General features: G+C 51.2%; 1 protein-coding gene and 1 non-coding gene across 2 annotated transcripts; both read left to right on the top strand.

Annotated features, from left to right (window-relative positions):
• The first annotated feature begins 231 nt into the window (after window positions 1-231).
• Window positions 232-9,974, top strand: LOC111547719 (chymotrypsin-like elastase family member 3B). Its single transcript, XM_026455943.1, has 9 exons — window positions 232-380; window positions 1,976-2,061; window positions 4,400-4,497; window positions 4,614-4,748; window positions 6,956-6,962; window positions 7,041-7,092; window positions 7,451-7,593; window positions 9,500-9,652; window positions 9,929-9,974. The coding sequence occupies exons 1-9, from the start codon at window positions 341-343 to the stop codon at window positions 9,935-9,937; spliced, it is 723 nt and encodes a 240-aa protein (XP_026311728.1). The 5' UTR covers window positions 232-340; the 3' UTR covers window positions 9,938-9,974.
• Window positions 9,975-10,819: 845 nt separating this feature from the next.
• LOC111547798 lies at window positions 10,820-10,923 on the top strand. The gene has a single exon (XR_002733225.1). It is a non-coding gene; the product is annotated as a U6 spliceosomal RNA (small nuclear RNA).
• The last annotated feature ends 577 nt before the right edge of the window (window positions 10,924-11,500 follow it).

Here is an 11,500-nt window from a genome sequence, read left to right as displayed (position 1 = left end):
GCAGAACCAGGATTTAATCCTGGTCTGCCCAGTCCAGTTCCCCTGTTCTTTCGGAAAGACGAAGTCTTGTCCTGACATGAATTTTTCTTCCTGAACCACTCTTATCAGTTGGCCACTCCACGCCACCTGTGCAGCCACCTGTTGGAGGGAACACTAGGTCCTTCCTTTGGCTGTCACTCCTCCATCTGCAGTGGGTGAGGACTGTGGCCTTGGACCATGGGAGATCTGGAGTTCCACCACCTGTTCTGGGAGTAGGGCCCAATCAGCCCCCCTGCTCACCTTCTGCCCTATATTAGAGCCCCAGGCTCTGTGCCCTTTTCTTATCATCGCAAAACTCACGATGCTTCGGCTGCTCAGTTCCCTCCTCCTTGTGGCCTTTGGTAAGACCCCAACCTGTGTGTGTGCTCTCTGGGCTGCCCTGGACTAGGAATCCTTGAAATCTACCACTCGCTTTGAGTCCCATGACACCCTACGCCTAGTTCCACAGAAGGAACTAGCTTGTACCCGGGGGCATGACTATGGGGGCTTTCAGCTTATGGAGCAGGAGAGTGGAGGGAGCCGTGGATGGAGAAAGACCATGAAGGGCTGTGGTAGAAGTCCTTGATGGGGGCAGTAAACAAAGTCAAACAGTTAAGAGTTTGGGCTCTGTGGTTGGACGTCTTGGGTTGAATTTCCATTGTTCTACTTACCACTCCAACTCTCCTCTCACATTCCCCTTACCTGGCTCCATATACTATGCTCTGGCCTTTTCCTCGTCTCTCTGCCATATTACATTCCAGCTCAGGGCCACCTCTTCCAAGCAGCCTCCCTTGACTGACAATAATGGTAACAGATAACATGATTGAGTGCTTATTATGCGCCAGGCAGAATGTTTAGGGTTTTTCTTACGTTTTCTCATGTAATTTTCACAACAGCCTCATGAGATCAGTGTTATCATTATCCCCATTTTACCGACCCTCAGGGAAGTAAAGTAGTTTATCATAGAACAAAAGGCAGAGTTGCACTTAATGTTTTTATTTTTGCTTTTTTTGGTAGAGATGGGGTCTTGCTTTGTTGCCCAGACTGGTCTCAAAATCCTGGCCTCAAGTCATCCTACTACCTTAGCCTCCTGAGTAGCTGAGATTACAGGCACATGCCACCATACCTGACTACTTTATTTTATTTTACTTTATTTTTCTTTTTTTCTTTCTTTTTTTTTTTTGAGACGGAGTCTCGCTCTGTCACCCAGACTGGAGTGCAGTGGCCGAATCTCAGCTTATTGCAAGCTCCGCCTCCCGGGTTCACACCATTCTCCTGCCTCAGCCTCCCGAGTAGCTGGGACTACAGGCGCCCGCCACCACGCCCGGCTAGTTTTTTGTATTTTTTAGGAGACGGGGTTTCACCGTGTTAGCCAGGATGGTCTCGATCTCCTGACCTTGTGATCCGCCCATCTCGGCCTCCTAAAGTGCTGGGATTACAGGCTTGAGCCACCGCGCCCGGCCCTTTACTTTATTTTTCTAGAGATGAGGTCTTGCTATGTTGCCCAAGCTGGTCTCAAATTCCTGGGCTCAAGCGATCCTCCCGCCTCACCCTCTCAAAGCACTAGGATTACAGGTGTGAGCCACCACACACTGCCCAGAGCTGCACTTTGAACCCAGGAAGTCTTTCTTTAAAGCCTCCACTCTGTATGACAATAGCTATCACTTTTTGAGGGCTCATCGAGGGCCACGCATTGTTCTAAGTGTATCAACCTCTTCAATTCTCCCAATGAAGGAGGCCACAATTTAATCTCTATCCCTGGACTCCTGGGATTCTGGAAAGCCCTGCTCTAGTTTAAATGTTCACTGTTCATGTGTGGTTACTGAGGTCCAGACGGCAAAAGAGGCTTGCATGGGGCCACACAGCCCGTTGATGGCACAGCTTGGACTGGGACCCTGGCCTCCTCTTTGCTTTTTGGGACCCTTCAGATGATTGACAGCTCGCCTCTCCCCTCTAGCCTCAGGCTATGGCCAACCTTCCTCTCAGCCTTCCAGCCGCGTTGTCAATGGTGAGGATGCGGACCCCTACAGCTGGCCCTGGCAGGTAAGAGCAATACCAGCTGTACTCATTCCCACCATGGGCTCTGGACCCTAAGCTCTAATGGTGTGGCATCCAGCCTTGACACCATTGCTCCCTTTGCGATGTCCACTTCAGCTTCCAAAAACCAGGCAGCCCTTGGACCATCTACTTCACAGGGAGGTTTTACCCACTCCATCTGTAACCCTCACTGGGCTATTTGCAACTTAAAAGTGGAATCGGGGGTGAAGGTAATGTTTAACTCAAGGAGTTGGCTCACTGATGGTGGAATTTCAGGCACTGTGTTGAAGAAGTGAGATTTTGAGAGACTCATTTCTAGATTCCTAGGATGATACAACAGGGCTATGATCTGAAAGCAATAAGGGAGTAAGGGGTCTTGTAAGGCCAGTGGAGGGAAGCTCAGAAGGCTGGACTTCATGTGCCGTGGCTATTTAAATTTAATTAAATTAGGCTGGGCCCAGTGGCTCACGCCTGTAATCCCAGGTACTCAGGAGGCTGAGGCAGAAGAACTGCTTGAAAACAGGAGGCTGAGGTTGCAGTGAGACAAGATCGTGCCACTGCATTCCAGCCCCAGGCGACAGAGTGAGACTCTGTCTCAAAAAAAAATGTTTTTAAATTAAATTATTATTATTATTGAGACAGAGTTTCACTCTTGTTGCCCAGGCTGAAGTGCAATGGCATGATCTTGGCTCACTGCAACCTCTGCACCTGGGTTCAAGCAATTCTCCTACCTCAGCCTCCCAAGTAGCTGGCATTACAGGCACGTGCCACCAAGCCGGGCTAATTTTGTATTTTTAGTAGAAACAGGGTTTCAGTATGTTGGCCAGGCCAGTCTGGAACTCCTGACCTCAGGTGATCCACCTGCCTCAGCCTCTCAAAGTGCTGGGATTACAGGTGTGAGTCACTGCACCCAGCTGAAATTTACTTAAATAACATTAACAATTCAGTTCCTCGGTGCTTGCCATATTTCTTTTCTTTTCTTTTCTTTTTTTTTTTTTGGAGACAGGATCTTGCTCTGTTGCCCAGGCTGGAGTGCAGTGGTGTGATCTCAGTTCACAGCAGCCTTGAGCCTCTAGGTCCAAGCAATCACCCCACCTCAGCCTGCTGTGTACAGAGGACTACAGGCATGCGCCACCGTGTGCAGCTAATTTTTATATATTTTTGTAGAGATGGGGTCTCGCTATGTTGCCCAGGCTTGCCTCGAACTTCTGAGCTCCAGTGATCCTCCCGTCTTGACCTCCCGAAGTGCTGGGATTATAGGCATGAGCCACCATGCTTGTCCTGCTTGCTACATTTCAAATGTTTGATAGTCACATGTGGCTAGTGGTTACCATATTGGACAGCAAAGATATAGAACATTCCCATCATTGCGGGAAGTTTTATTGGAGAGGGTCAGCAGGCTTGTTCTGTAAAGGGCCAGAGAGTGAATATTTTAGGTTATTTGATGGTTTGGATATTAATGACTTGACTGTGCCATGGTAGCATGAAAGCAGACACAAACAATACAGAAATGAATGTGACTATTTCCAGGACATCTTTATTACAAAAACAGACCAGGAGCCTGATGTGGCCCACGGTCCACAGTTTGCTAACCCTGGTCTAGAGGGAGCTTTTGAAAATCAGAATGTGTAGGAAATTAGAAGAGAGGCAAAGAACTCATCAGGGTGAGCTGTGCTTCAGAAAGCTCAAGAAGCCTTGAAAGATCTGAGGTTCAACAGAGTCAGGGGGGCTGGGCGTGGTGGCTCCTGCCTGTAATCCCAGCACTTCAGGAAGCTGAGGTGGGCAGATCACCTGAGGTGAGGAGCTCGAGACCAGCCTGGCCAACATGGTGAAACTCCATGTCTACTAAAAATATAAAATTAGCCGGGCATGATGGCAGGTGCCTGTAATCCCAGCTACTCTGGAGGCTGAGGCAGGAGAATCGCTTGAACCCGGGAGGTGGAGGTTGAAATGAGCTGAGACTGCCACCATCACACTCTAGACTGGGCAACAAGAGCAAAGCTCCATCTCAAAAAAAAAAAGTCATGGGGTGAGGGGTGCGTGATAGAACAGAGGGCCATCAAAGGCTCTCAGGAGACAGAAGGTAGAGAACGTTGGGGTCCCCAGGGAGGTCATAGTCCTGGTGCAGGGAGGCTTTGGAGAATCAGAATGTGGGTCCCACGGAAAAATGATGGGGCCGCCACGGGCAGCTGTGCAGGTTGTGCGCTGCACATTTCAGAGTGTGCTCTTGTTTTCTGTGCGAATGGCGCCCTCTAGAGTTGCACAGTGCACAACCTATACAGCCACCGGTGGCAACTCTCGTGGTGGGGACCAGCTCACTCAGGCCCTCCTCCTGGGCCACCAGGTTTCCCTGCAGTATGAGAAAAGCGGAAGCTTCCACCACACCTGCGGTGGCAGCCTCATCGCCCCCGACTGGGTTATGACTGCGGGCCACTGCATCTCGTGAGTTCTCTACCCTGTCCCTGCCTGTGGCCTGGGCAGCCGGAGAGAGTGGGTGATGATGGGGAAGGAGGGAGGTGAGCCAGTCAGGCCCAGACTGACCTCACCTCCTCCCGCAGGAGCTCTCTGACCTACCAGGTGGTGTTGGGCGACTACAACCTTGATGTGGAGGAGGGCTCTGAGCAGGTGATCCCCATCGACTCTGGGGACCTCTTTGTGCATCCACTCTGGAACCCCTCGTGTGTGGCCTGTGGGTGAGTGAATGCTCCAGTCTGGAACCCAGAGGCTCCTCTACTCGTCCCTCCATGACCCACAGCCAAGTCTGAGTAGGCTCCAACTCTGAGTAGGGATGTAGGGACAGGGGTGCTGAGTCCAGCAGCCTGTGTCCAGGTCTCACACACTGAAGGTTGAAGCCAGCAGAGTCTTTAAGGACCTTCACCACCAAACCTGTCTCCCTATAGAGGGGATGGCAGAGCTCAGGGAGGGGCCGGAACTCCCCCAAGGCCACTTGGCTAGTGGCTTCAGAGCTCAGGGTTCCTCTGGTACCTTTCCCCTAAATCCGAGGGTTTCTCCATTCAGTAGATGGCTCACCCGGTGCATCCTGGGCTCCCAGTACTATGGGCAAAAGGAGGAGCACTGGCCTGAGAGTCAGGCTCTGGCATTAACTCTCTGTATGGCCTGAGCAAGCCACTGGCCTTTCCTGGGCCTCAGTTTTGCCATTTGTCAAAAGGTGATCATGAAGTTGGGCATCCTGGGTGGTTGTGAAGGCCAAGGAGACAATCTTATGCCCTTCAAGTGTATGAAAAATTCTTAAGTCTGAATGCCTCAGTTTTTTTCTGGCGAGAGGGTCAAAGACGGGTGCAGAACCCCTGCAAATGCAGTATAGGAGTGAAGCACCGTACGATGGAAACCCCGACCCGTCTTCACAGGGCTTCTGGGGTGAGTAGAGAGAAAAGGGAGACCTAGACAAAAGGACTGGATTGGAGCGACACGCAGGCAGGTGAAGACAGAGGGCAGTGGTTCTCAAAATGTGGTTCCTGGGCTGGCAGTATCAGCATCACCTGGGAACCTGTAGCAATGTGAATTATTGGCCAGGCATGGTAATCCCAGCACTTCCGGAGGCTGAGGCAGGTGAATCACTTGAGTTCAGGAGCTCATGACCAGCCTGGCCGACATGGTGAAACCCCGTCTCTACTAAAAATTTAAAAAATTAGCCAGACGTGGTGACGCACACCTATAATGCCAGCTACCCTGGAGGCTGAGGCAGGAGAATTACTTGAACCCAGGAGGCAGAGGTTGCAGTGAGCCGAGATCACTCCATTGTACTCCAGCCTGGGCGACAGCGTCTCGCTCAGTCGCAAAAAAAAAAAGTGAATTATTGGACCTTAGCCAAGATCCACTGCATCAGAAACTGGGGTGGGATGCAGCAGTCTGTTTTTTGTTTTGTTTTGTTTTTTGAAACTGAGTCTCGCTCTGTCGCCCAGGCTGGAGTGCAGTGGTGTGATCTCGGCTCACTACAAGCTCTGCCTCCTGGGTTCACACCATTCTCCTGCCTCAGTCTCCCAAATAGCTGGGACTACAGGCGCCCGCCACCACGCCCGGTGTATTTTTTTTTTTTTATTTTTAGTAGAAACGGGGTTTCACCGTGTTAGTCAGGATGGTCTCAATCTCTTAACCTCGTGATCCTCAGCAGTCTGTTTTAACAAGCCCTCCAGGTGATTCTGATACAGCTGAACTGTGAGGGTTAAAGCGCCAAAGGAGAGGGCAATTCCGAAGGCCAAGGGTCAGAGTGAGCCAAGGGGCTAGAAGGGCTTCTTAAAATTGCTAAACCTTGGCTGGGCGTGGTAGTTCACGCCTGTAATCCCAGCACTTTGGGAGGCTGAGGCGGGCAGATCACCTGAGGTCAGGAGTTCTAGACCACCCTGGCCAACATGGCAAAACCCCATCTCTACTAAAAATAATAAACAAAAATTAGCCAGGCATGGTGGCGTGCACCTGTAATCCCAGCTACTTGGGAGGCTGAGGCGGGAAAATCACTTGAACCCAGAAGATGGAGGTTGCAGTGAGCCAAGATCATGCCACTGCACTCCAGTTTGGGCAACAGAGTGAGACTCTGACTCAAAAAATAAAAAATAAAAAAAATTGCTCAGCCTTAACAATGATTTGGGCCAGGTGTAGTGGCTCATGCCTGTAATTCCAGCACTTCAGGAGGTGATAGCGGGAGGATCCCTTGGTCCAGGAGGCTGCAGTGAGCTATGATTGTGACACTGCACTCCAGCCTGGGCAATACACCGAGACTGTGTCTCAATAATAATAATAATGATGATGATGATGAAAGAGTGGATTTGGAGGGTAAAGGAGCTGGGGCATCTCAGAGGTGGAATAGCCTGGAGCAACAGCTGGAAGGTAGGACTTGGGCCGGCTGGAGGACTAGGCCCTGTGACTCTTCCCTCTTCCCCAGCAATGACATCGCCCTCATCAAGCTCTCACGAAGCGCCCAGCTGGGAGACGCCGTCCAGCTCGCCTCACTCCCTCCTGCTGGTGACATCCTTCCCAACGAGGCACCCTGCTACATCACCGGCTGGGGCCGTCTCTATAGTACGTGCTGACATCTCTAGCTGGCCACAGGGACAGTGTCAGAAAGACAGGGCTTGGGGGCTGCAGGTTGAAGGTAACACCAAGACCGGACCTTGTACTTTTCTCCCGTTTCTCTCCAGCTGCAGCCTTCTCCTACCAACCTCCAAAACATGAATGTGACCAGTTGCACATGTTTTGGTGCCTCCTGTGTGCCAGGTGCTGGGGATGTAATTGTGCACAAAGCATGCAGGACCATTTAGCGGGTGGGAGGAGAGTCCTCATCAGGGCGGAAGAGCTGTGCGCCTTGAATGCCCCCTTCCTCTGGGGCTCCTAGTCCTGTGCCCCCAGGCCCCTGACCTGGTGCTTTTTATCCCTGCAGCCAACGGACCACTCCCAGACAAGCTGCAGCAGGCCCTGCTGCCCGTGGTGGACTATGAGCACTGCTCCCAGTGGAACTGGTGGGGTTCCACCGTGAAGAAGACCATGGTGTGTGCTGGTGGGGACACCCGCTCCGGCTGCAACGTGAGTCAGCTCTTACCTGCACGAGGTGGTGCTGGGTGTGCAGGACCTTGGAATGGGGCCAACTGCCTGGAAGGTGGAGGAGGGATCTTGCCTGCTTGCCTCATTCAGCCTCCAGGCCAGGCAGGACTTGGAGGAAGTCAGCGCAGTCCAGACACAGAGCCCAGGCCTGGGAGTCAGGACCCCTGGGTTGCAGTCTCAGCTCACACACTGACACGACTTGTGACAAGTCATTGTCTCTCCCTAGTCCTCAGGCTTCCGCATCAGCACAGGAGGAGATACTGGTACCATAACCTCTAATGCCAAGTCAACTCTGTGGTTCTGAAGTTATAATTAAACATTAAGAATTCTATCATTGTTCTGGGCACAGTCGCTCATGCCTATCATCCAAGTGCTTCGGGAGGCTGAGACTGGAGGATTGCTTGAGGCCAGGAGTTTGAGACCAGCCTAAGTAACATAGTGAGATGCCCATCTATAAAAAAACTTTTTTAATTAGTCAGGCATGGTGGCACTCGCCTGTAGTCCCAAATACTTGAGAGGCTAAGGTGGGAGGATTATTTGAGCCTGGGAGTTCAAGCTTACAGTGGGCTATGATTTTTGCCACTACACTCAAGCCTGGGTGACGGAGCAAGACATTGTCTTTTTTTTTGTTTGTTTTTTTGAGACAGGATCTTGCTCTGTTGCCCAGGCTGGAGTGCAGAGACGCCATCACAGCTCACTGTAGCCTTGCCCTCCTGGGCTCAAGCAATCCTCCCACATCAGCCTCCCGAGTAGCCAGGAGTACAAATGCACGCCACAATGCCTAGCTAATTTTTAAATTTTTTGTAGAGATGAGGTCTCACCATGTTGCCCAGGCTGGTCTCTAACTCTTGGGCTCAAGTGATCCTCCCGCCTTGGCCTTCCAAACTGTTGTGTTTACAGACATGAGCCACTGTGCCTGGCCAAGACCTTGTCTGTTAAAGAAAAAAAATACTATCAAATACCCTCATTGTATTTTTTTTTTTTTTTTTTTTTTGAGACGGAGTCTCGCTCTGTCGCCCAGGCTGGAGTGCAGTGGCCGGATCTCAGCTCACTGCAAGCTCCGCCTCCCGGGTTTACGCCATTCTCCTGCCTCAGCCTCCCGAGTAGCTGGGACTACAGGCACCTGCCACCTCACCCGGCTAATTTTTTGTATTTTTTTTAGTAGAGACGGGGTTTCACCGTGTTCACCAGGATGGTCTCGATCTCCTGACCTCGTGATCCGCCTGTCTCGGCCTCCCAAAGTGCTGGGATTACAGGCTTGAGCCACCGCGCCCGGCCCCCTCATTGTATTATAATTGAGTATGAATTAATAATTAACTATAGTACTGCCAATAAGAACTATGTTTATCGAGTGCTTCTTCTCTACTGGATATCGTGCTAAGATCATGCATCACCTCATGTAACTCCCTAGGCTCTTGGATAGATACTACTATTCCCTATCACAAATGAGTCAGCTGGCTGGGCGCGGTGGCTCACACCCATAATCCCTTTGGGAGGCCGAGGTGGGCAGATCACCTGAGGTCAGGACTTCGAGACCGGCCTGGCCAACATGGTGAAACCCCATCTCTATTAAATATACAAAAATTAGCTGGGTGTAGTGGCAGGTGCCTGTAATCCCAGCTACCTGGGAGGCAGAAGAATCACTTGAACCTGGGAGCCGGGAGATGGAGGTTGCAGTGACCCAAGATCGTATCACTGCACTCTAGCCTGGACAAAGTGAGACTCCGCCTAAAAAAATAAAAATTTACAAATAATAAGAAAAAAATGAGCGAGCTGAGGTTTAGAGGGGTGAAGTCATGTCAGAATTTCTTGAAATCCCTAGAGTTCAGAACCAGTTCCATCAATCTCAGACATGGCTCAGCCATCCACCCCTCTCTGACGGTTCCAGGGTGACTCTGGAGGACCCCTCAACTGCCCCACAGAGGATGGTGGCTGGCAGGTCCACGGTGTGACCAGCTTTGTTTCTTCCCTTGGCTGCAACACCCAAAAGAAGCCCACGGTGTTCACTCGAGTCTCTGCCTTCATCGACTGGATCGAGGAGGTGAGGAGGGCAGGGCGGCCGGGAGGGCTCCAGGGTGGTGGCTCTTCTGAGAGGTGATGGGTGAGAAACGTTGGATCCTGGGGAGGGCCTGAAAGGATCCTAGAAGCTCAGTGGGGAAGGGCCCTTGGGGACATTCCAGAAGAGCTTGGGGATGTTTTCTGATATAGTGTGTCTCCAGGAACTTGATGGCTTCTAAGTGGCGCTTGGAACTACAGCTGAACTTATTTCAACAAGTATTTACAAAGTATCTCCTCTGGTCTTGTCCTCTCTTGTCAGGGAGGATAGAGACATGCCAGATAAGAGGCTGCCTGCTGGGGGACAGGTGATTACATAAACAATAATGACGAAGTCTGATGAGAGCCAAGAGAGGGGAGTCCAGGCCTCAGACTTCATCTGGGGATGGGTGATCAGAGAGGATTAATAATGCTTGTGATAACAGTAATAGCTAAAAAAAAAAAAAAAAAAGAGAGAGAGTAATAGCTGGGCATGGTGTACTCATGCCTGTAATCCCAGCACTTTGGGAGGCTGAGGCAGGTGGATCACAAGGTCAGGAGTTCAAGACCAGCCTGGCCAAGATGGTGAAACCCCATCTCTACTAAAAATACAAAACTTAGCCGGGCGTGGTGGCAGGTGCTTGTAATCCCAGCTGCTTGGGAGGCTGAGGCAGAGAATTGCTTGAACTTGGGAGGCGGAGGTTGCAGTCAGTCGAGATCATACCACTGCACTGCAGCCTGGGTGACAGAGCAAGACTCTCTCCAAAACAAAACAAAACAAAACAAAACAAAACAAAAGTAATAGCTAGCTGGGTGCAGTGATGCCCACCTGTAGTCCCAGCTACTCGGGAGGCTGAGGCAGGAGGATTGCTTGAGCCCTGGAGTTCTGGGCTGTAGTGCACTATACCCATTGGGTTCTGCACCAAGTTTGGCATCAATGTGGTGACCTCCTGGGAGTGGGGACCAGCAGGTGGCCTAAGGAGGGGTGAACTGTCCCAGGTCAGAAATGGAGCAGGTCAAAACTCCCATGCCGATAAGTAGTAGGATCACACCTGTGAATAGCCACTGTACTCCAACTCAAGAGGCGGAGGTTACAGTGAGTTGAGATCGTACCACTGCACTCCAGCCTGGGCAACACAGCAAGACCCTGTCTCTTAAAAAAAAAAAAAAAGTAGTGCTTGCTTTGGCAGCACATAAACTAAAATTGGAAGGATACAGGGATTAGCATGGCCCCTGCGCAAGGATGATATGCAAACTCATGAAGCCTTCCATTAAAAAAGCATTTCTGGCCTAGTGCAGTGATTCATGCCTGTAATCCCAGCACTTTGGGAGGCCGAGATGGGCAGATCATGAGGTCAGGAGATCGAGACCATCCTGGCTAACACGGTGAAACCCTGTCTCTACTAAAAATACAAAAAACTAGCTGGGTGAGGTGGCAGGTGCCTGTAGTCCCAGCTACTCGGGAGGCTGAGGCAGGAGAATGGCGTGAACCCAGGAGGCGGAACTTGCAGTGAGCCGAGATCCCGCCACTGCACTCCAGCCTGGGCGACAGAGCGAGACTCCGTCTCAAAAAAAAAAAAAAAAATTTTCTGGTCTAGTACAGTGGTTCATGCCTGTAATCCCAGCACTTTGGGAGGCCGAGACGGGCAGATCACGAGGTCAGGAGATTGAGACCATCCTGGCTAACACGGTGAAACCCCATCTCTACCAAAAATACAAAAAACTAGCTGGGCGAGGTGGCAGGTGCCTGTAGTCTCAGCTACTCGGGAGGCTGAGGCAGGAGAATGGCGCGAACCCAGGAGGCGGAACTTGCAGTGAGCCGAGATCCGGCCACTGCACTCCAGCCTGGGCGACA

Source organism: Piliocolobus tephrosceles, chromosome 1 (assembly GCF_002776525.5).
Source record: "Piliocolobus tephrosceles isolate RC106 chromosome 1, ASM277652v3, whole genome shotgun sequence".
NCBI classification, from domain to species: Eukaryota; Metazoa; Chordata; class Mammalia; order Primates; family Cercopithecidae; genus Piliocolobus; species Piliocolobus tephrosceles.
Note: the sequence above shows the minus strand (reverse complement) of the source record. Positions and strands in the feature narration are given on the sequence as shown.

What these genes read in the sequence shown, in the direction of transcription:
- LOC111547719 (XM_026455943.1), top strand. Translation starts at nt 341, where the DNA reads ATGCTTCGGCTGCTCAGTTCCCTCCTCCTTGTGGCCTTTG. An exon ending in CCTACAGCTGGCCCTGGCAG is followed by an intron (nt 2,062 to 4,399) that starts GTAAGAGCAATA and finishes CTGGGCCACCAG; the next exon opens with GTTTCCCTGCAGTATGAGAA. An exon ending in ACACCCGCTCCGGCTGCAAC is followed by an intron (nt 7,594 to 9,499) that starts GTGAGTCAGCTC and finishes TGACGGTTCCAG; the next exon opens with GGTGACTCTGGAGGACCCCT.